Source organism: Strongylocentrotus purpuratus, unplaced genomic scaffold, assembly GCF_000002235.5.
Source record: "Strongylocentrotus purpuratus isolate Spur 01 unplaced genomic scaffold, Spur_5.0 spur5_scaffold_6, whole genome shotgun sequence".
NCBI lineage: Eukaryota > Metazoa > Echinodermata > Echinoidea > Camarodonta > Strongylocentrotidae > Strongylocentrotus > Strongylocentrotus purpuratus.
In genome coordinates, this window is record NW_022145612.1 from 50,828,712 (window position 1) to 50,853,639 (window position 24,928).

At 36.7% G+C, this 24,928-nt stretch overlaps 1 protein-coding gene across 2 annotated transcripts in view; it reads left to right on the plus strand.

Annotated features, from left to right (window-relative positions):
- LOC584837 (histone lysine demethylase PHF8) overlaps nucleotides 1-24,921 on the plus strand; it is a 26,865-nt gene extending 1,944 nt beyond the window's left edge. The window contains exons 2-22 of one of the 2 annotated variants that reach the window (XM_031000540.1): nucleotides 6,682-6,767; nucleotides 7,301-7,359; nucleotides 8,394-8,613; nucleotides 9,047-9,188; nucleotides 9,609-9,807; nucleotides 10,209-10,377; nucleotides 10,962-11,049; nucleotides 12,338-12,444; nucleotides 13,154-13,248; nucleotides 13,969-13,998; nucleotides 16,503-16,589; nucleotides 17,310-17,477; nucleotides 17,995-18,218; nucleotides 18,686-18,849; nucleotides 19,585-19,703; nucleotides 20,190-20,284; nucleotides 21,313-21,551; nucleotides 21,929-22,137; nucleotides 22,742-22,961; nucleotides 23,600-23,724; nucleotides 24,199-24,921. In XM_031000540.1, the coding sequence (XP_030856400.1) occupies nucleotides 6,682-6,767; nucleotides 7,301-7,359; nucleotides 8,394-8,613; nucleotides 9,047-9,188; nucleotides 9,609-9,807; nucleotides 10,209-10,377; nucleotides 10,962-11,049; nucleotides 12,338-12,444; nucleotides 13,154-13,248; nucleotides 13,969-13,998; nucleotides 16,503-16,589; nucleotides 17,310-17,477; nucleotides 17,995-18,218; nucleotides 18,686-18,849; nucleotides 19,585-19,703; nucleotides 20,190-20,284; nucleotides 21,313-21,551; nucleotides 21,929-22,137; nucleotides 22,742-22,961; nucleotides 23,600-23,694 (2,815 nt within the window). In that variant the 3' untranslated portion in view covers nucleotides 23,695-23,724; nucleotides 24,199-24,921. The remainder of the gene's footprint in view (nucleotides 1-6,681; nucleotides 6,768-7,300; nucleotides 7,360-8,393; nucleotides 8,614-9,046; nucleotides 9,189-9,608; nucleotides 9,808-10,208; nucleotides 10,378-10,961; nucleotides 11,050-12,337; nucleotides 12,445-13,153; nucleotides 13,249-13,968; nucleotides 13,999-16,502; nucleotides 16,590-17,309; nucleotides 17,478-17,994; nucleotides 18,219-18,685; nucleotides 18,850-19,584; nucleotides 19,704-20,189; nucleotides 20,285-21,312; nucleotides 21,552-21,928; nucleotides 22,138-22,741; nucleotides 22,962-23,599; nucleotides 23,725-24,198) is intronic. The other variant, XM_031000542.1, reaches the window with a different exon arrangement.
- Nucleotides 24,922-24,928: the final 7 nt, after the last annotated feature.

Here is a 24,928-nt window from a genome sequence, read left to right on the forward strand (position 1 = left end):
GAGATGAGCTTGCAGGAAGCTCCAACACAGGCACCGCGACGCCTGCGGCGCCGGTGTTGACCATCCTGGAGTGTGTGTGAGTTCAGCTGAGCTGAGCTTGAGTCGAAGAGATTTGACACTTTGAAATTGTTATCTGTTGGTTTGCATCATTATTGCCGCGATTTCAATATAGTTTCGTGAATAGATTTACGAAACCTGAGCTTAGAATTAGTAAAAGTATTACTAATGTCTACGTTTTTAAACTACTGTCTGATTTTCTTGTGAAAATTTTACTTTGAAAAATGATTATCGAAATTCATGGTCAGAAATAATCACAATCTAGGGTCTATATTACGTTACAGTTCTTGCATCAAATCAGTGCATGAAAACTTAGTTATTGAACTAGAAAAATGTTGTGTTTTTTTTTAAATAGGCAATTATGAAGTAGGAAGCCTGAAACCTTAGCCTACTAAACAAATCTCAAAGTGTAGGCCTATCCTTTGATGAATTAATGAAAAAGTAACCCCAGAAAAAAGAGCCCCCGAAAGTTGAAAAAGTAGCCCCCGAAAATTTCCCAAAAATTTGAAATGGAGCCCCCTCTAGAATCCCGCGGATTTCCGCGGGTCCTGAGTTGAGTGTATATATAATATAGGCGTGGGGTCCACGGGTTTCAAGGGGCCATAAACCCCCGAAAGCTCGGGGGGTTTAGGCATTTAATTAGGGTCAGATGAGCATATTTTTAATACTTTATTTGTGACACTTGCGGGTCACTAATTGGCGTGGGGTTAATACGTAGAATTGCGTAGTGTTGCGTACCAACTTCGCTGGCCTACGTTACTATATGCTGAGGGATGGAAAGGGGTACGCAAGATGAATGAAAACAATTCAACATGTTTAATTTTTTCGCGTACTTTCGACGTAGAAACTCGACGCAGAAAGTACACCTTTTTACGCAACACTACGCTACATGACTACGCAACAGTACGCTATACCCTACGCCAGATCGACAAAGCAGTAAAAGTTTTCCACACAGTAAGCAACCATAAGCAAACCTGTACGCCAGCTTACGCATAACCTACACAGGGACAATTTTCCCATTAATACGCAGCCTAATTTCTGCGTAGTCGGTACGCCACACTACGGAACTCTACACAGTTCCAGTGGCTTAAAGAATAACTACCGGTACAGTTGGATCGTTTTTTAAAATTTTTTTATATAAGGCCAAATTAAAAAAAAAACATGTTTAGCGTCCTGTTTTTTCGAAAAATGGGAATGAGGAGGCCCCTTTTTTTTTTTCTTCTTTCAAAATGGCCCCTCCGTACATTTTCCCTGACATTTCGGGCTATTTTTCAAGATGGCAGCCGACAATTTTTTTTTTTAAATCAGAAATACATTTTAGCAGTGCTCTTCATTTTTTTTTTCTTTCAAAAAAAAAAATAATAAAAATTAAAAAAAAAATTAAAAAAATAGGAGGCGGCCCCCAAAAAGGAAGTAAACGGGGACGCTGTTTTTTTTCTCTCTCTCTCTCTCTCAAAAAAAAAAAATTTTAAATTAAAAAAAAAAAAAAATAGGAGGCGGCCCCCAAAAAGGAAGCGGGCGGGGATGCTAAACATGTATATTTTTTTAATGGCCTGAATGGCAAATAAAGTTCTTGACGATCTCTATATATCTATTTACACCCCCCGCCCCCTCTAGAATCCCGCGGATTTCCGCGGGTCCTGCTAGTCTGTAAAATAATATGCACTTGATAATCCCAGGCCCAGGGGGCCGTTTCTCGAAACCGTCATAACTACAAGATCAACGACATCTCGCCACTGTCATTCAAGCAACTTGTCAGCTAAGTGTTTCACGAAGCCGTCTTTGCCAAGATGAGCGACAACTTGGGCGACAATGAGTTGTAACATAAATAAAAGAGATAAGAATGTTACACACCGTTGTCCATAGTCGATCCATAGTCTTTTCTTAGGATACCATCATAACTTTGGGGCCTAACTGTTACTTAGATCTAGACTCTATGTGCATTATTATTTCCTCTCTAATTACTTCTTCCAAATTATATTTTCAATATCAAATCAATTATATAACGAGTATTTATGAGGCTCTAGAATAAAAACTGGCTGAGAAAAGGTATTTTGCCTAAAATTCCTCGTCACAATAAACAAAAAAAGTATGTATTGATAAACTATCACATTACGGTATCCTTCAACTACCTTTGATTGGACTGTCGAGAAAAAAAGAAAAAAACACCGGTTTTTCTTCAATTTAAGAATCTTTACAGAAATATGCAAATCGTTTGATGATCTACATTTGATAATGACACTATTTATTATTTATTTTAGGAGAATTTATATCTCTTTTTGAACAATTTTAGCCCCAAAACTTGTTTTTGGTTATTCATGATAAATCAAATGGATCGTGACAAAGACTATGTTCTTGAGCTGCTAGTATCGCGAAATATCGATATCATGTCTGTCATGGCTTTGTGAAACGGTTTATCCACTCCATGACATCTCCGTAGGTCGCCGACAAAGATATGACTGTCATGGAGTTGGTTTCGAGAAACGGCCCCCAGAGCGTTTCTGGCCATTTACACACCCATAGGTGTATTACTATCCTGGCATTGTGTATTACAAGCTGTGTTATTGATTCATTTCAGACACCACTGTACAAAACTCAACTGATTTCACTCAAAATCGGTACTTTAGTGAGGATTGATGAAGATCTAAAATACAATTTTTCAACTTTCTGATGTTAGAAAGATTGAATAATTTAAAAATTCAAATTATGAGTCCACTGTAAAACTTGCTGATCAGCCGCATCGCCATGATTGTGTGCATCTGTGTGTTATGAGTGTATTGACTAATCATGTATTCAATTGCTGCCTACGTAGTGCAGTGCTAGAGGTCAATACGCATTAGCATTGACTCTATGCTTTGCTGGAGTGGCCATTTAGTCATTCCTAATTATGAATTACAATGAAATTGTAAAGCCCCAGTCCCATATAAAGCCGGACCAGCACGGACGAGCACGGACCACTCCGGACCATCCCGGACCATGGTCTGGGGTGATCCGGGATGGTCCGGGATGTTTTGTTAAAAAAAGTGTGATGCTTTTAAGCTACAGTCCCATATACGTCCCGGACCGTCCCGGACCATCCCGGACCCCATCCGGGGTGATCCGGGATTCGGTCCGTGTTGACACCGTGTTGGCACCGGGGTGGTCCTGGATGGTCCTGGGCGGTCAATAACTCACTCCCGGACTGCCACGGATCAACACGGACCGCCCCGGTGCCACTACGGATGACCCCGGACCCAGCACGGTGGCTACACGGATCACCCCGGATCAAACTATTGTCCCGGACCGTCCCGGACCACCCCGGCAGTTTTTGACCGTCAAAAACATCCGGGGTCGACTCCAGGACCGCCCAGGACCATCCAGGACCATCCAGGACCATCCAGGACCACCCCGGTGCCAACACGGTGTCAACACGGACCGAATCCCGGATCACCCCGGATGGGGTCCGGGATGGTCCGGGACGGTCCGGGACGTATATGGGACTGTAGCTTAAGATCCTTAGTTGTAGGACAAATACAAGGACATTCCCGCAATGACGTCAAATACGTCATCAAGCCACGTGACCGTACTATTAACCTTATTTGAGGGGTGGAGCCCAGCAAGCGTGAGATCTGTGAAAAATGGATGGTTATCATTTTTGGGTCAATAGACCTAGACCCCTATAGATCTAGATATTTTCTGAAAAATCTTAGGGGCATGTGTTTTAACACAAAGAAGTGCTATACCATGAGCATCTGCAACAAGTCTTCCTTCTTCTACCAACTTAGTGGCCACATCCTGAAATATGTCCAAGACATCTGTTACCTGGGAGTCACAATCTCAGAGGACTTGAAGTGGGAGAAACATGTTGCAAAGACCACCCAAAAGGCAAACTTGGTCCTATCCCTCCTTTGCAGAAACCTCCAATTCTTTCCTGCAGACATTAAGCGAACAGCCTACACTGCACTTGTAAGATCTCTCCTTGAATATGGGGCTACATCCTGTGATCATTATCTCCAGAAGGACATCAACAGACTTGAAAACGTCCAAAGACGAGCAGTTCGCTTCATCACAGGATGACCAGAGATGAGGGCTTCATTACCAACAAGTTTGTCGAGCTCCATCTCCCTAGCCTAAAGGAAAGAAGGAGAAACCTCAAACTAACCCTCTTCTTCAAGGTGGTCGGGGGGCTGGTGCCAGCTCTCCCGATTCAAAACTTTGCTCAACCAATCAAATCAAAATGACGTATCCGTGCAAGACAATTTGAAAACTGTAATACCTCAAATATCATAGAGAGACAAGTGACAAACAACAGCAAGTGCTACAACCCCATCAGAGCACAAACTGAAAACTACAGGAGCTCATTCTTCCCATCTACCATCATTGAATGGAACCATTTGGATGAAAACACCATAAACTCCACATCAACCAGCACTTTCAGGAAGGCCATCGACAGAGCCTTCTAAGTACCCCCGTGCCCTCTCTCTCTACCGATGCGTTTATGCCCAGTAGGCACTGGCGTACCTATGGGGGGGGGCAGGGGGGGCAGAGTGCCCCCCCCTGACGGGCTCCAGGGGGAAAAAAAGAAAAGAAAGGGAAAGGAAAGAAAAAGAAAAAGGAAAAGGAAAGAAAAAAGGAAAGAAAGAGAAAAAAGGAAAAAAGGAAAGAAAAAAGGAAGAAGAGAAAAGGAAGAAAAAGGGAAAAGAAAAGGAAAGGAACAAAAATGAGGAAAAAAAATAAAGAACATGGCCGTAAGCATCAGGGGGGGGGGCAGTTGACCCCAGATATTTTGAAATCGTACAGTTTTTTTCCTGAAAATGTAGTGTAGGCCTATACCAAATCCTTCAATTCTACTTTTGAAAATGCAAAAGTACCCTCATGACCAGTTCGGTCGCTCGAACTCCCTTCACTCCTTTTGCTTTTGAGATTCTTCGAAAACTTTTAACGCATCTTTCCCCCTTCCCCCATCAGAAAAATATTCCGCATACGGCCCTGAAAAATTAAAACAAATGAAAATAGGAAAATATAAGTGATATAACAAATTTGAAACTCTTCGCTGGCGCGAACTGCTTGCTAGCCTATTTTGTATTAAATGTTTTCACTTCCTCATCCCCCTGAAAAAAGAAAAGGATTAGTATTGCCTAGAATGCAATTGTGCCTGCCCCGACGGGCCCCGACCTGCAACCATGCCAACAATAACACACAATATATGTACCAAATGTTACTAAAAGAGACTAATTCATTTTTCTCGCTCGCTACACTCGCTCGCGAATAAAATGAATAGACATTGCTTTGGAAACAATTGTGCCCACCCTTGACCTGCAACAATATCATTAAAAATGGAAGAGTTTTTTCGCCCTCTCGCCAAAAAGGAATTGAATCGCGTTAAACGCGATTGCGTCCATCCTGACCTGCACCAATAAAAACAAGTTTATTTATTAATTTCTATTAAAAGAGAATTTATTTTTTTTGCTTGCTCGCTATGCTCGCTCGCCAAAATGGAATTGACACCGCTAACGTGCCCGCCCCACCCTGCAACAACCAGTTAATAATTATGTACGAAACGTTATTCAAAGAAGTTTTGGTGTGCTCGTGCTCGCCAAAACGGAATTAACATCACCTTAGACATGATTGTGTAAGCCCTGCCCTGCAACAAAAAAATCTGAAATTTATGAACCAATTATCATTACAAAAATTTTGCTCGCTCGCTACGCTCGCTCGCCAAAATAGAAATAACACCGCTTTTAATAATCACGTCCCTGACATGGAACAATTAAACCAAGTTTATATACCATATTTTCCCTATAAAGAGAAGTGATTTTTTTTTTGCTCGCTCGCTACGCTCGCTCGCCAAAATAGTATTAACACCGCTTTTAATAATCACGTCCCTGACATAGAACAATGAACCCACGTTTTATGTACCATATTTTCCCTATAAAGGAAAAGTGATTTTTTTTTTCGCTAGCTCGTGGAATTATGTGCCCACCACTAACCTGCTACAATATCATTAAAAAGAGAAATGTAGGGGGTTGCCTGCCCGCCAAAATGGGATTGACATTGCCTTAAACACGATTGTGCCCGCCCCCTACCTGCAACAATGAAACAAATTTTATATAGCAATTCATTGAGAGAAAGATGTATTTTCGCTCGCCAGCTAAAATGGGTATAAAATCACCCTAAACACAATATTGTTCCCGCGCCCTGCATGGGACAATTGAACCAAGTTTAAGTGGCAATTATTAAAAAAGAAGTGATTTTTTTCTTGCTCGCTACACTAGTTTGCAAAAAAATGAAATTAACGTCGCTAACAAGTGAATGTTCCCACCCCCAACTTGCAACAATACCAGTTTATATACCAAACGTTACTTAAAGATTTTTTTTTGCTCGCTCGCTCGCTCGCCAGAAGTGAAAATTAGCATCGCCTTTTTTGTTTGTTTCGGTCGCTTGCCCCCCCTGACGGAGTACACCAGGTACGCCACTGCCAGTAGGGCCCTGCATCGTACACATCCAGATCCAGAGGTGTACTCATGTTTTAAAAGGCTAAGTTAGTTGGGTTAAAGGGGACCTTTATTGATGAGGAAATCTCCTGTATCTAAACATAATTGCTCATTGATTGATACAACTTTTTTCTTTCTTGTTCTTCTTCAGCTGTGTTGAGATTCGAGAGGATCAATCAGAAGATGTGGAAGAGTTCCACTGTCCAACTTGCGCAGTAGTCCACGGACCTACAAAATGTGAGTAGTCAGTTAACAATGCCATTATGAGTTTACAACGTAATGTGTATTGTGTAGTGCCTAGCATATGAAGAATGCAAGTAGGAAGGTGGTAACATTTAACTTGTTGACTTCTGTCATTTTTGTTTCTTTTACAGAAGTATGCTTTGTGGCTCAAAATATTTTGATCAGTGATGTATTCTGGACTTATAGAACCTTACCATGTTTTAACTTATGCATTCTTTAAAAAGATGTACCACGATTCTCAGTTTCATTACATGCTATGCATGGCTGTATATTATGTGTTTGGTTTAGTTTATTTGAATAAAGAACAAGTGTATCACATTTTTGTTTTAAACCTTAAATAGTTAACATTTAGCTTATTTACTGTTCACATTTAGTACATGTATGCATGGGTATTCAAATATGTTTATAATTTCTATGATATTGAAGTACCGGTAGCTTCTTCTCTTCATGCTTCAGTGCTGAAATATGGTTATAATATATAATTTCTTTTTTGTTTTGAAATTATTTCTTTCTTTTCACATTTGCAGTGAAGAAGAAGAAAAATTGGCACAGACAGGACTACACAGAAGAATATGATCCGACCAAGGTAACCATTCCTCTTGAACATTTGTGATGCAAACTTGCTTCTAAGATTTTTGGATACATATACAGTCAAACCTGTCTATAGCCAAAGGAAATGCGAAAAGTGGTCTTTGTAGGCAGGTGGTCTTTGTAGACAAGTTGGCGTTGGCAGCCATTTTAATGGGTTATTGTGGCCAATCACAAGTAGATGTTTATTCAGGAGCATTTCGGTGTTTAGAATAAACGAAGAGTGGTACGGTTTTAGTCAAAATAAAAATATGAAATGATTTAACATATTTTGATTTCTTTCAAATTATCCAGCTTTAAAAAAAAAAAGCATATCAAACATCATTTAAAAGAAATAAAAATGAACATGCCTGAATGATTGATTGACAGACAGTGCACCACCCACTTGCCAGACCTTTCGCAGGTTGGCCAGTGCACGAACAAGCGAGTCATCGATCGCAAAGTTCTTGACAATGCCGCTGTATTAAATGTACATGTATTCAATAGGCACAGCCTTGTAATGAAATGTGCGAGAAACTATATCCTGCCAGTTATTAAATGTTTCTATTGAAGTTTTAATAAAAACTTGGGGTTGATAGTTTTTTGTGTGTAAATGACCGTTAGATCTAGGCTGCCGCTGTACGAGCGGTCGCCGATCGTCTAGCTGTGTAGTGACCGTATCCAGCAGAGAGAGTGAATAAAATTGCTCAAACGCTGTTGTTGCTGGTCGCTTGGGGAAGCAAAATGAGTAGCCTCTTGTTGCTTTAGGCAGGTGGTCGCTAAGACAGGTTTTACAATTTTTGCTTTAAATAAGAAATATGAAACTGAGATGATATACATGTATGAATGCTTACCTTTTTGGTGTAAATTGAACACATCTATGTCAAGAAAAGATATTGACCATAAGTATGTATCGATGAAATTTAATTCCATGTACATGTACATATCTGATTGTATTTGATCAGCAGTGAGAATCACACTTTATGTCCGTCATATGAGACTTTGTCTCACATTACACACCTATTCATATTGCCTTCATTCCCCTTCACACAGCCTGTACAGATAGGAACAGCCGTGTTTTTACGGCAGCTGAAAAACAGAGCTTTCAGGCGGGCAGATGAGATTCTTCTGCATCCCAGAGGCCATGAGTTGACGGTGGATTTCCTGGACAAGAATGGCTTTCAATCTCCCATCATGATAGACAACAAGGAGGGGCTAGGACTCATTGTGCCCCCGCCCACATTCACTGTTGCGGACGTGGAGGAGTATGTCGGTAAGATTCACATTTAAAATGAAAACTCAACCCCCTTCCCCCTCCCACTACCTGTGTCTTCATCCATAGGTTGAACGGATCTGCCATCAAGTACTGTCAGTTGGATTATATTTGTCATCTATTTCATTAAATACAGGTTAAAATGGGAAAATGAATGCCAAGACATATGTCATAATTTTCTGGCTACAGGCAAGTGATATGAACATTGGTTCTTTTTTCAATTATTCAGTACCACATTAAAACTTTGAAAAAAATTCACAGGTTACAATTAATTACCATACATGATTATGATGTGATTAACTGATAGTGAGTATTGCATCACCAATTTCTTAGTGATCCGGGATTAAGTTCTTGGACTCGGGCAATCTTTGCATTTTATATTGCTGCTAAGGATTCTGTATTAAAATGGCCTATAATCATTTGTCCTCCACAGGATCTGACATGGAGTTTGATGTCATCGACGTCAGGAAACAGGATGAGATGAAGATGTCGATGAGGGATTGGTCAGATTACTTCACAAGTCCTAGCAGAGATAAGATTCTCAATGTGATCAGCTTAGAGTTCTCACAGACAAGGTAGGTCGGATTGTCCTGTAGCTCCTCCTTGCTTTATCTTGATTTTCATTTCACTATTTCATTTCATTTCCATTCTATCATATATGGTTGAGCAACGATTGCTCCATCAACAGTTTTTCCAACCCAAATTCCTTTCTTCAATCGGGGTCCTAAAATAATGCCTAACCCTGATTCCAACCCTAGACAAGATTTTTGAGATGATTAGCACACGTTACTGTACAATTTCAGAGGAAATGTTCTCCGAAAAAATATCTCAGAGAAGTGTTAATCAATGTAAAATTTCTCTTGAGGCATTTGATCTCTTTGATCAATCTTTAATAGCATTTGAGATTGTTGATGTTTTACAAAAGTTTGGATAATAATTTAAAAAAGAATTAGATAAATTGTTTTTGTTACCGCTATCCTTCTTGTTCTTTGTAGGTTGTCAGATCTAGTGGAGGCTCCTAGGGTCGTGCGGAAGATCAGCTGGGTTGAGAACATTTGGCCAGAGAAGCTGCCTGAGGACTGCCCTTATGACAGGCCCCGTGTATCCAAGTACTGCCTCATGAGCATCAAAGACAGCTATACAGACTTTCATGTCGACTTTGGAGGAACCTCTGTCTGGTACCATGTCTTAAGAGTGAGTCATTATGTACAGAAATTTTTGTGATATATACATATATATATATATATATATATATTTTGTTAGAAGAGGAACAGTGGTTCTTTCTAGTATATATACATATTAAAAAATATTATACAGATATTGACTGGCAGGGGATGTAATAGAACATTCTTCGAACCTGAAGGGAAAATATAACTCCCTTCAGCAGTCCAAGGAATAAAAGAATATTTAAAAAAAAATTATCAGATAAACTCTGCAGGTGCGCTGCTCATGATGCTTTACAGTGTCATACCTGTATGTCTGTCATGTTTAGTTTTGTATAGAAGCTCAGTGTTCCTATTAGTAAATACATTCAATATGAACATAGCATAACTTTTGTAACTGTAATTTGCATTTCCATTTGTTGTGTTATGCAGGGAGAGAAGGTCTTCTACTTTGTGAAGCCAACAGAGGAAAACCTTAAAGCATACGAAGCCTGGAGCAAACTTGAATCGGACAAACAGAGCGAGACCTTCTTTGGAGACAGAGTGGACATCTGCTACAAATGTGTGGTCAAGCAAGGAGAGACATTGTGCATACCAACGGGTAAGTCAGTGCTCAACTCCATGAATTGAACTTGATTTTTGTCTATTCAGACTGACCAACAATTGAGGATCTTTTGGGTAATTCCATAAAAATGATAACACAATTACATAACATTTTTGTGTGATAATCTTGCTTGGGATCGATTTGGTTGCAGTCACAGTGAATCATAAAACCACTGTTGAGTTGTGAGGTGTACTGCTTAACATTTTCTTTTCTTTTACAACTTTAGTGAGAATCTTAATTTTGTCATTGCTGGGGCCATGTATGCTATATGAACACTGATGGGTAACTAAGGACTATGAAAGGAATATTATAAAACAGTATCAATTTACCTTTAAAATACCATTTTGTGTCAGAAGAACCTTTCTACTGATATCCCCACTCTTGCCACTGAAAACAAACAAAAAACAATATTATGGTACAATTAGTTTGAATCATTATCTACCTCATTCCATTTATCACATATAAGATGCGCAAGATCATGATCTTAAGTTGATTTGCATTTTCAAACATAATGTATCAAATGAATATGTGGATACTCGTTTTGTTAATGAATGTTGGTTATTTTATATTGCATCTTTCAGGTTGGATACATGCAGTGCTGACAACAGTTGACAGTCTTGTGTTTGGTGGGAATTTCCTACATGGTTACAGCATAGGTTTACAAATCAAGTAAGATATCTTCCACTTCACTTCAATTTCACTTTCAATTTGACATTCGATACTCTGGGCCAAAATTTTGGAACACCTTACCAGCTATTCTACAAAAATCACTCTCCTTGCAGACTTTTTCCCGTAAGGCAAAAATGTATTTAATTGCTCGATATTGATACCCTCTCTTGTATTTATGTGTTAAATGACCTCTTGTGGAATTCAATGACATGTTTGTATTTTGATCACTTACGTACATGCCTCGGCTGTTGCTGTTGCTAGTACCATATGTATATTCCCAGGACAATGCTGTCGGATAAAGCTGTTGTCTGTTTGATGATTTTGCTTGTTTTTAATGATATGTATCCGCTGTCTATTTTAAAATTGTAGTACTTCGTTATTTTTATGATGTAATCACAGACACATGCACAGCCCAATTGAACATGCCTTCCTATTCTTAATTCTCTCCTCATTTTTTTTTCTTCTTCTCTCTGTTTCCATTTACTATTTTTTTGTTCTTTTCTATCAACTTTCTGTTATATAAAATGTAATTTTCATAATAATATCTATAATGTTCTCTCGGTAACTGTGTTAATTTATTATGGGCGTTCCCAACTCGAGCTATGCTTTTCGGGTTTTCGCCTCCTTCCGTATCTGAATTATTTACTGTATACTCTATGTTGAAATGATAGTTACATATATCATGTATATATACATTGTGTTTCATATTGTACTGTTGAGAAGGAAATAAATGTTAATAAATACAAAATACAAAATATCTCATTAGTAATAAAATAAAGGTTGTATTATCAATATTTTCAATATTATTATTGTTTGTAACATGACAGTATATTTTAAATGTTATATTAATGTTTTGGGGTCCAGTGTTATATTTAGAGAGCTCTAAAATAAGTGAATAAATACTTTCCTAGTTTTAAAAACATAATTGACCATTTATCTACAGAGTATAAACAGATGCACAATCACGCAGCATAGATTTAAAGATATGTATTTACCTTCTTTAAAAGTTCAGTTTTTTTGTATTATTCAATCTTTTAACCACTCACTAGGTACTCTTTATTTGTGTCATTGTTAAAAAACCCAACGGTTTTGGGCATACAGCTTTCCTATATTAAGTTTTAAAATGATATACATACTTTATATTTAATAATAATCTGACGTGGGTTCATGGGATCTCTTTACTGTGAAATGTATCTTCATCATTTAGTTTGAGATTTAATAACTATTGATATTATGTGATATATTTCAAATCTCCTGTTTTCTCCCTTTTTTAAATTCCATTGATCAGAATTCACGAATTAGAAAAGAGAGTGAAGATGCCACCCAAGTTTCAGTTTCCATGGTTTGAAGCCACTATGTGGTATGCTGCTGCACATCTACTTGATAGATTAAAAGGTCAGTTGATATACAGTTCTTGATGATCTAAAATGACCACTCTGATCATTTCACTGAGGCAGCAGTTTTCATCTTTGCAGATTTCCACGGCTACATTTGGATCTGATTTAGAAGAACAAAGATTGCAATTAATAACAATTTATTTTGTTATTGTTAAATTAGAAGAATATTTACTATGAAATTCATAACATTTCATTAAGGCAATTTTGTTTAAGGCCAAAAGAGTCTATGTGATTAAAATAAGATTTCAGACCTGATTATTCTCATAACTATCATCTTGGTTTACATAATATATCATTCATCATATGATTATTCATGTTTATAAGATGATGACGTGGATCCTAATCAAATGATTTGTTGAGAGCGTACACGTGACCAGGCATTTACTTTGCCTAAAGTGAATTTGGGTAATGACCGGTCATTATCCCATGGTAATGATGGGTCATCATTAAAATCATGTTATAAAACAAATATCACATAATCTTATAAAACAAATAATACACATCATTTTGTTCAGGCATTAGTAAAATTACCGACACTCGGTACCTTTAAAACAGTCCAAACACCCTTGGCTATCGTTTCGGGCATTGTTAGACTGTTTCAAAGGTACCTTTTGTGGGTAATTCTTACTAATGCCCTCACTGCTGTGTATTATTTGTATACTAATTATACAGTAATTTATTTCTCTCTCTCTCTCTCTCACTCACATAAGGCAAAGAGGAGAAGAGGAGGATGTCACCGTACATTGTCTCTGGGATCAAAGACCTTTGTACTACTCTCAAGTCATGGACGAACAAGAAAGAGGTAAATGCTATTTATATTAAACAAGTACTTGCAGTCAATAGTCATTTCGTCGCATGGTCTTTCTGGTGCCAGAAGGGTGTTGAATCTGTGTAATATTACATTAGTTAACACCCTTCTAGCTGTAAACAGACGATATTGAGGTTTTTAAGATTGATTGCCAAAACTTAGCCATTGTATTTGCCAAAATGATAATTGATGTTGAGTGTTTAATATTGTCAGTGAAATTGCATTTTGAATGCTATTAGTGGTGAATACTTTTTGAGAATTGCATTTTGAGAAGATCTGAAGTTTTTTATTTATTTATGCTAAGGTACATTTTTGTCTGGAACCCAACAAAAAAAAGACATACCGGTATCTGTCCATTCTATCTCTTCATATTGGGCATAGGCAAGGCCCAAGGGCTTCTAGTACATTCATCTATTTATATATATTTGGTTGTATTTTTTCTCCTACAAATTAGCATCTTTTGTAGTTTATGATAAAATACCTTAAGAGATAATTGTCTCATTTTCTTATCTTCTTATATTTTTGTTTAGGATGATAGGTTGGTTTGATCGTATGAAACTGTGTAAAATTTTCCATTGGAAAATACACACCTCATTAAAAGTATTGTGCATTATTAACACTGTTCATTAATAGTCAACATGTATGTATCCTGCATCAAATAATTGAACATCTCAACTAATATTGTAATCTTTGAATTTCATGTGGTTCATAAAGCTGCTAAAGGCAGTTACAAGATCTATGAAAGTAAGTTCATTTTTTATACACCAATATTTCTGAGTGAAAATTTATTTTCTTTTACTTTGTGCTCTATGTGAATTTGAAGGCTGGAAAGGAAAACTGTATGCCTACTTGCAGAAAAAGTAGTATGTCCAAAGCTTAATGAGTTCAGTATATTAAAGCATTAACCAAAAATACAAACAAACAAACAAAAAATCTATGTTTCAGATATTTCTTTTTGTCTATCCGTTGGATTTATTTATATGAGTGCTAAAATTGTGGGTCTTAATTTCTGTAGAGGTATTCCAAATATTGCCAAATCCGAGCCTCTGTACATGTTAATGTTCATTCATTATAAATTACTTAGAAGCAACCACAAGCTAACTGTTATTGCGTGACCCTTCCTAATTTCCATCTTTGGCTCTAACATTCATTCAAGCATATTCAAGAAGTTGTCCATTTACAAAGAAAAAAAATATCCATTTACAGAGAAGATCCTGTTTCATGAAAATTCTCAACTATTTATAAAGAATGATAATTTCTTTTTAATCTTTGCATGTTTGCGTAATTTTTTTTGGATTCATATTCTGGACACTTTTAAAGTAAAATGCACCAAATGTACAAGTATGGTCAATATTTGTGTGTATATCATTTCTTGAAACTTTGATTAGTGGCTCATTTTGCATGTACTGGTATACAACATGTAGATTCACTAATATTTTCATGTGACACTATGTGTATGTTTTTCAGTATCAGGTGCACTAATATTCTTCAGAAACAGTTTGATGCTATCCCTTTTAGAATATGGTAATTTTCAATGAAGCACTGCATACAATAAAGAAATAAAACATTAAACATATTGTAATAAACCGTCAAGAAGCCAATTAGGTATTGTATTAATAAAGAAAGAAGTTGAAATATTAAACTGAATAGGTGGGTATAATGTGTCCTATATTTTTCTCTGAAGTTTCACATAAAAACAGAAATAAAAATGTTGTCAATTCTACTTTCAAATTAACATGCAAAGAAATTATTTTGTCTTAGGTTCTTTAAAATATCATGCAGTAAACTGCTGCAAAAACAGCTGCATTTTTTAAATTTCTTGTAAGTGAATGGCAACTGTGCTCAAAGGTCTTATGCATATTCACTGAGCTGTATGTTATAATATAAATAATATGAAGCGTTATTCACTTTACATCATCATAAAAGAAAATGAAAAGCAGAGGATAACTGCTGCACACCTGGGGGGTGTTTCACAAAGATCCTAAATTGAACTTATCTCTTAGTTGGACTTAAAAAATATGGAAAGCCATTAGCCTCTTTGAAAATATTTTGTAAAAGTTATTTTGAAAGGCATTCATTGTTTATTGAAATCATTCATATTTTCTATCATCAAGGAGATTTCATGTTCTGGATGTGGAATTAATAAAAAGTCTAAAATACTTGAATTTCTGCTTTTGAATATATTTCATTTAAAGACTCCAATGGCTGTCCATAATTTTTAAGTCCAACTTAGAGTTAAGTTCTACTTGGGATCTTTGTAAAACACCCCCCTGATGAAGTATTAAGTTTAAGGAAACAAAGAAGTGTTCTTTTCTGGACTATTTGATTTGGAACTCATTCTGGGTAGGGGCGAAGGGAGTGAATATTAGTCCTTCCCACCCTAAGTTTTAATGATCGAAGGGTTGGGATTTTAATTTGATAGATTCACACACCATTCCTAATACCCTGCATGAGACTTGATTCACATAATGTACTAAGAAGTGAATAGCAAAGTTACATTTAATCATACCTCTGTGCATGTATCTACCCCTATTGAGCTATTGTGCATAAATGTATATTTATTCCACTATTTTTGCCTTGTATACAGGTATTGATATACAGTGATGTAATGCATCAATGTATTGAATGTATTATCATATATTATTTCTGAAATTTTGAGCCATGTTCCTGTATAACCTATGGATGTAGATAGTATCAAAGTCCTCCAGTGCCAATTCACAGATGTGTTAAATCCTCTCCTTCCCTTTCAATGTGCCAATTTTTTTCTTCTTCAAAAGCACGATTTATTCTTACAGAACATAGTGCTTAATCATAAAGTTCCTGTACTACATGTGTATACTTTAAAGGTAAAGACCAGTTATGGTCATGCGATTGCATTGTGAAAGAAACGTTGTGGAATCGATCAGAAAAGGTTGATCATCTAGCATCTAGCATCTGCAAGGTTCTGGAATCATCAAAATGATAAGAAATTTGGCCCATTCTTCGTAAAGTTACAAGCACTATACACAGAAAGATGTATATGGGACTACCCTATATCTCTCACAGACCATGAGAGAAACAAATTTACCAAATATATGAATTAGTAGGTGGTTTCCCGGCAAATTTTTTATCATCATGTATTAGTCAAAACATATTCTTTCACATGATTGGTAATACTGGTCTTTACCTTTAATGCCAGCATACATGTCAATTTAACACTGGTGAGATTTAAGAAAGCAGCATGTTTCTGTTGTATTCTTTGCCTGCAGGTCAGACACCATCAGAAAGAGATTCCAGAGGCCATCAACCATAGTCGGTTGATCAAGGAGCTTGCCAGGGAACTCAAGTCATGTGAGGTAATGACAAACTATCCCTTAAAGCCCCACTGCACTACTTATAGCTGCATGGGCCCTCTATATAGCAAACAATGCCTATTCGGTGCCTGTTGGTCCCCCATGATCCCTTTTTCTTATGTTAAGTGAGAGCTGATTTGATTAGATAACCACCTGTCATTGACCTTGCAGGGAGGTCTAACTCCCTGGCCAAACTAGTGCAGATGGGCTTTAAAGTAATTTTATGCTGTAGATAGGGTCCATTTCAATAAAGTATTATTATCATTGTGATACAGTAAAGACCAGTGAAGTTATTGGGCATTTCAAATCAAATATCATACAAGAAGTTGAATTATTCTTTTAAGTAGAATTAAAAACTGACTAACAAGGTCAGGGTTTTTAAAGTGCAGTTCCAGAAAAAATGATGGTGTAAATGTTGACATTTTCAGGACTTTTTTTATAGATATCAGTTGAATTACTTCAAGGAAAACAACACATAATGCTAGGGTACATCAAAAAGATTAGTGGGAGTTTATGCTAACGTTAGTTTAACTGAACCATATTTACCTTCAATTATCAATTATGCTTAATAGGTAGCTCCCACTTTATTAAAAGAGTAACTATGCCATCTTTTTCCTGTAGAATGAATGGTGCGAATCAGAGAATAAAACGTTTTCTTTTTAATGGAGAGGAATCTGTATGTTTAATGACTGTCTTTCATTGTTTTTTCTTCTCTCTTTCTAGCCACAAACCAAGAAAGAGAAGAAGAAGTTGAAGAAGAAGAAAGGCCAACTGGACGTTAAGCAGACTGAAGCATTAGAGATTCTACACAGCCAAACAGAAGATAGCCTTCGAGGCGGCATGACATCACACCGGTTACCTGCCCTTATATCCAACCCATTACCCGGTTCGGTGAGTATCCCTAATTACATGGAATTTGAAATACTTGTGACATGGAAGGTAGTGTTTGTAGTTACATTTGACAATCTAAAAATCATTTTCTTTAGAGCACATCAACTACCTGGCTCATCAATACTGATGATGACGATGGTGACGATGATGATGGTGATGATGATGATGATGGTGGTGAAGATGATGATGATGGTGATGATGATGATGATGATGATGGTGGTGATGATGATGATGATGATGATGATGATGGTGGTGATGATGGTGATGGTGATGATGATGATGATGATGATGATGATGATGATGATGGAAATGATGATGATGTACATGTTTCATTATATGTAGTCTAATAATGATATTGTTTAATGTGTTTCAAGTATTGAGCTCGAGCACAAGAAACCAAACATACCTCAAGCTATACATTCCATAGCAGACTCCCTAGATCAAGTTCAAACAGTCTAATACACAGGTTTCTCTGTATGATAATTTTATTGTTTCAATTCATTTGATGTTTGTCCAGTATCGAGCCCAAGCCCAAGACACCAAACCCCTCAAACTACGCATTCCAAAGGTGGAGTCTGGTGATCAAGGCCAAACCTCGACCACTGCAACCTCAGGGAGTGAGGATGAGAGACATCGGAAGAAGAGAAAGAAGAATACAACAAAGAATACAACAAAGAATACAACAGACTCTAGAAATCCACAGATGCTCAAACTTGTTGTCTCAAATGGCAAAATTGTCAGGTATGCAGCCTTTTTGAGGGATTGTGCTTAGGTGCCCTTTTATTCTCTATTTTATAGACTATAAAGTACAATTCAGGGTATTTGCGCACAAATTTGCATCACTTCAAATGTAATGCCAGAAAAAAATATTTAAGACTGCTCAAAAGAGTTGCAAAGAATTTCTATCAATAGTTTTAGTAGTAAGCAATGTAATTCTTAAGCATTTGTGATATGTAGATTTATTGGATATTATGTTTCTCAAGAAGTAATAAGTAAGCATTGGTACATCACATAATTTATGATAATGAGAAAATTTGAGTTACTAGTTCTCTTGTCCTTCAAAAGGGCTTACAAAGTATTATAAGAGAATTAAAAAGAAGACAGGGCTTGTCACAATTTTTTTTCCTTTAAACAAAATTTTTGAGTATACTTGTTTATTATTGCAAATCAATGTATTTATTTGTTCGTTCTCTTTTATTCATCAATAGTCGAGGTGGATCACCTGTAACAGTTCAAAATACTGGCTTCCAACCCATATCTAAGCATGAAGCCAGCAGTGAAGAAATCAACGTTGATGATATCTCGGCCGAAGACATCAAAGAAAGACGGAAGCTTATGTCATCGCAAGGATCTCTCAAGCTCAGATTATCATGTAAGACACGAGTGTGTGATAAATCTTTATTAATGTATCAGGCACTATTTTCATTAGGACTTTAAAGTTTGTAAAATTCATGAACTGTTGGAAGGTTGAAAATGTATCAACATATGAAAATGAACTGGTGATGCATGTGGGAACTTGTAATGTATGTAGCCTGTGTTAATTAATCATGAAAATAGCAGCTCGTGGAAATGTCAGTGTCCCTATCCTCTGCTAAAATATGTCATCCATTCTTATTCAGGTCGTATTTACCATCATATATACCACTTCTGTGTGTTTACAGCCAATGGTAATTCTAAATATTAAGGTGGTATGAGCAGTTCACATGACAGTATTCATCATTACACATCAGATACACTCGAGTCAGATGATTATGTCTGATTCACATCTTATTTACCATCTTATTTATCATTACCATATATGTTTATTTGTATTTACAGTCAATGGTAAATCTAATCATTAAGGTGGTATGAGCAATTCACATTGCAGTAGTCATCAAAATACTTCAGATACACTTGACTCAGATGATGACGTCTTCTTGTACTTGTCTTATTTACCATTACTATATGTATATTTTTCTTTACAGTCAATGGTAAATCTAATCATTAAGGTGGTATGAGCAGTTGACATGATAGTAGTCGTCATAATACATCAGATACACTCGACTCAGATGATGTTTCCCTTTACCTATCATATTTACCATTGCTATATGTTTATTTGTGTCTACAGTCAATGGTAAATCTAATCATCAGGGTGGTATGAGCAGTTTACATGACAGTAGCCACCATGATACATCAGATACACTGGATTCAGATGATGATGTCTTGCCTTCGGATAGGAGTCCTAGGGTATGTATGGTTCCTTGCTTTATCTGTCCAGTTCATCTCTGATAGTGGAATGATTAGGTCAATGCTATAAAAGATATATTACTCAGTAAATGGCTGGAAAAATCTGATAGTTTGACTGTTTCAGAGGATTAAATATTGGACTTCATAGTATTATACAGGTAAAACATTTTACTATATGACTGAATAGAACATATATTCAAAACTGTTGTAGGTCTATAGTAATGAAGTTTTAATCCAAATATCAGTAATGAAGAGGCCTTTTTATAGGTTTCTGTCGATGATCTTGGTTTTGATGAATGCTCCGTTTTTCAAGAGAGAGGGAGAGAGAAAAATCAATTAAAAGTGAATAACGTGTTTGGAGTTTGTATGATGCTGTTTCACTTAAATACATATGTGCTTTGTTATCGCAAAGTTGCTAAGTAGTAAAAGACCACAAAGTTGTATTTCAAAAATAGAATAATTCTCATTATCTTTTTTCTACTTTAGGCTCCTCAACTGAGTAATGTAGATGTCTTGTTACAAGCAACCAAACTTGAACCCTTACCAACAATTAGTCTAGCAGACATTGAAGCTGAGCTCAAGTAAGTATCAATACATATTCATCAATTGATTTAAAACTCATGTGCTGTTGATTGATGGTAATGGTCTTTGTACGTTATTATACAAAAGACTATTAATACCATGTGATGGAACAATGACTACATTTAAAAAATTTAAATGCTATTGGGACTATTTCCTGAAAGAAAAGGAAAAAAAGGACACCATTGTGAAGCATGAAAGTGTGTTATGCAATGTAGTTAAAGATAAAATTGGGAACTGGTCATGCAATGTCATTTTGTTTCTTTTGTTGTAAATATTGCAATATTCTAATTTACTATGTCTAGGAGAATTTTGATTTTTTTTTTTTTTTTTTTGCTTTTTTCTTTCTTATGTCTGTTACATGTAATTTTATCTAAGCGCCACGAGCACCGAAAGGTGGACCTGTGCGCTGTAGAAGTAGCCACTATCATTATTATTATTATTATTATTGTGAAAGAAAAGATCTGATTTTGATTGGCTGTTGAGCCCTGTTACCGCGGTAGTTGCCATTGATGGCAAAGTTACCATCAATGGTAAGTTTTATGCGACAGGGCCCTGGAAGTGATCGGGAAATTTAATGTAGTACATAAGAATTGATGTATACTTTTAAGATTTGGAATGATCAGAATGAAAAGGAATTGACACAATCTTGCAGAAAATAACATAAAATTGCACACAGGATAGAAATGGGGAAATGGGACCACACACACATGTGGCATGAAGGTTTGGTCTAACTTTTTCTGATATTGTTCATCACGTTTCAATTATGACAGCATTCTCTTTCAGGGGACATTTCTACTATAACATTTAGTGCATTAAGTGCTTCAAAAAGTAAAAAATCTTTGAATGACCTGTCATAAAATATCTTGATAATCAGACAGGCGATCAGCTTGGAAAAGTCATGGGATTCCTGACTGACCTAAAAGTTTATAATTAAGATTGCACCATGAGCTAATTCCAGGATTTTATTTAGAATCTGAGGCAAAGATACCCAATCCCTTGCATGTTATATTGTGTCCTCCTTGATCAGGAATCAGCCAGCATCACCAGGAACACAAGATGCTATCCAAGGAATGCTCTCCATTTCACTCCCAGGACGATCGTCCACCAGCCCCACTCTTGCCCATGAAGACGACGACGACTACGATGACGATGACAGCAACGATGAGGACTCCTCCAGAGAGAGGAGAGCATCCAGACACAGACATCGGAAACGATACTCGGATGACCTCGAAGAATTGCCCAACTGCTTTCAAGATGCCAAATATGGTAAGAAAGGTTTCTTTAATGTGGGATGCAAGGTGCACAATATCAGTACCATCGTTGATTCCTTCATGTTTAATTGAAAGGAAATTGTTACATCTGTAGTGCTTATATTTTTGCGTGTGAAGAGTAACATTCATATCTGTATCCTTCAAAATTCTTCTTAGATTGATTTGCAAAAACTTTTTTTCATTCTGAATTTTGAATATAATAATGAGAAGGTCAAGCTTTTATCTTAATATTTTGCAATGCCATTTCAAGCAAATAATGTTGTGCTGCCTGTGCAGAAAAAAAAATTATCCAGATATTTGCTCTCTCTCTCTCTCTCTCTCTCTCTCCCTCTCTCTCTCCCTCCCTCTCCCTGCCTCTCTCTCTCCTGACAGTATACCCATCCCTGGATGACGATGGAGACGGTCCGCTCTTCAAGTCTAGAAGCAAGACTCCAAGGAGAGATCAGTTGGACCTGCCCTGGAATCCCAAGGCCAAGGTGTTGACTCCGAGTCAGAAGCTAATCAGACCAGTCAGGGAGAATGCTAGGAGACCCAACATAGAGACAGGGTTAGCGGACGCTGCAGCCAGATTAGCAAACAAGGTACCTACAGATATTTCCTTTCTAAAATATAATTTAATAGTGCAGATAAGACTGGAATCATATATGCTTTTGATAAACTAAACTTATATTCTATACTGGTAATCAAGATGTAAGTACCATGCAGTTAAAAATAGATGAAAAAATGCTTTTGCCTTTCCTTTGTGTTTTTCTATTTTTTTCTTCTTGTACACTAAGAATTTATCTTTGATGTGCCCTCTTGAATTTCTGTAAACAAATGTGTAAAATTATTCATTAAGTCTCTTTTTTCTCTTTTATTTAAATTAAACCTTTTTTGTGACACCCATGTCACATTCAGATATCATGAACAGAATTTTGAGAGTACATTAAGGCTTTAATCTTTGTTTGAGAGTACACTAAAGTAAGGCCTTATTCTTGTCATTTTAAACTGTACATAAAATTTTAGATCAAGTGTAGAATGATTATGTACCAAAAGAACAGGAAGGGCAGCTCTTTCAATAAACATATCGTAGAATTGTTGTCACAGTCTTTGACGAATTTGCCACCAATCCCCACCGAAAGCAATAGACAAGACTTTACAATTCGACACACCCTGTGATCCTCTCTATCTACTCCTATCTCTTAGCCGAGACCAAAGAGGCAGTACATCAGGCGGAAACCCCTCGCACCCAAGAGGGCAGCAGAGCCCCTAGAGGATATTCCATCGACCAGCAGCGCTTTCCTGGCCCAGTCTCAAAACGACCCGTTCACATTCCATGATGCTCTGGATGTAGAGGACATTGACCTTACCCAGAGTGCACCAGCTGACCTGCTCAAACCAAACTCTGCCCTTGGACCAGGAAGACGTATGTTTTTCATTATTCTTGTTTTTTGTTGTTTTTGTTTTCTCTCTTTACCTCTTCAGAGAGACTTTATTATTCCATTTCAAATACATATATTTACACATAGACTATTTGTCATTATTCTTGTTTGTGTTGTAATATCCAGGGTGATTTAAGATATTTGCTCTTATGATAACTGCCCTGGGCTTTATTTCTGCAAAGATTTAAGGTTGGGGTTGCATTTGGGTTTTAGGTTAGGTTTGTTGCGGGAACATGCGACGTAGAACCGTTCTCAACTTGTAGGTTACGTAATTCAAACATACCATTAGTTTAGCAGGAATGTATTTTGTATTTTTTTGGGGGTTTTTTTTTTGGCACTAAATGAGTAAATTTCTGGATTTAATATCACTCCTTATAGCTGCTGACCTCTTATTTGTTAGTTGTTCATGAATTGTTAAACTATCATGCGAGTTATGTTAATTGCTGTTATAGTATATGCCTTCTTAATTTCCTGCATGACTGAATACAAGTAAACCCTGACAAATAGTTTTGATTCATCCAAGGGCTTTCTAATCATTTATCACTTTGAGATTTCCAAAAGATTCTGTTCAAAAGTTTTAATTTTTACTAATGTTTAAATTCTATGAATTTGTTGTTGACAGCTCCTAACAAGAAACCCAGGAAGGGGATGGCAACGGCTAAACAGAGGCTGAGTAAGATCCTTAAGATGAAGAAGGGAGGAAGAATTATTATGTGATGATCTGCAACATCAACATCAACAAAACAGGTATTGTTATTAGATTATGTCTACTTTCATATTATATCATGTATTGACTATAATTAATGTAATTAATATGCAACTGACTTGCACTTGTCACAACTAAAAGTAGCCCCTGACCCCCATAAAAGAATTGTCAAATTGATGTTGTTGTGCTCTGTTTTGGTATACTTAAAATCAGTTAAATCTGTGATTACACCTTATTTCCTTCTTTAGTGTGACATTTACCAACACAAAATATAGTTCAAGATGCAATTTGTTGATGAGGAACATTGCTTCAGTCACCTTTTAGTTGATTTTTGTTTCCTTCACATTGGCCTGCATATGCAAATTGTTTACTATTTGTTTATTAAATTGTTGTCACATTACTAGATGTGTTATTAATCCTCTATCTCTTTTCTATCCTCCCCTTGTCCTTCTGATTTCCCCCTCCTTCTTTTCCTCCTCTTACTTTTTCTTCTTGCCCCTTCGCCTCAAATACAGAATCCAAAATTCCTCACCAGGCTGAACTGAAGAGATGGAGATAAAGTGACTTTTCACTGCTTCATAACTTCAAGGGCACTGCAGGAGCCAGCCACCACATAGACACAATAAAAACAACTTTCATAATGTACAACAATTCCAAGATTCCAAAAATCTAGTTTTCTAAAGATTCATTCAGGTGTAGAACAGTGGTTATCATGGGATGTTCCCTCCACCTCAGAGTTGCAAAATACAGGCAAATCCTATATCAATATTACACAGCCTACTTCAAGCTGGTATCACCAATCAACCTTTAAGGTCGATTCTGTGTCTACATTACTTCTGGCGTTTGAGTGTAGTTTGGTATTTAGGTTCTTAGAGCTTGAAGTTTGTTTTAGAGGTATTATAAGACAGATTCAATTGTAAGTGATTTTGCATTTGAGTATATACAACAGGTATAGGTATTGTTTATGCTGTATTTCATAGAGTGTACCTACTTTTGTTGTTTTGGTTTATCTAACCACATGTAAAAAGATTAAATGGAATTCTTATGTTCTCTTTGTCAGAATGTTCCATAGATCCATACAAGATTGTCTTGATTTTCATATGATTTTGATTTTGCTTAAATGCTTTAAAGGGACTTGGTAACATTGTTCAGATGAGAGAAAATGGTGCTAAGGTAGTGACTTCAATGCTAGATGTACAATTAAGATAATCTAAGTGTCTCACAGTGTCGCCTTCAAAGAAAACC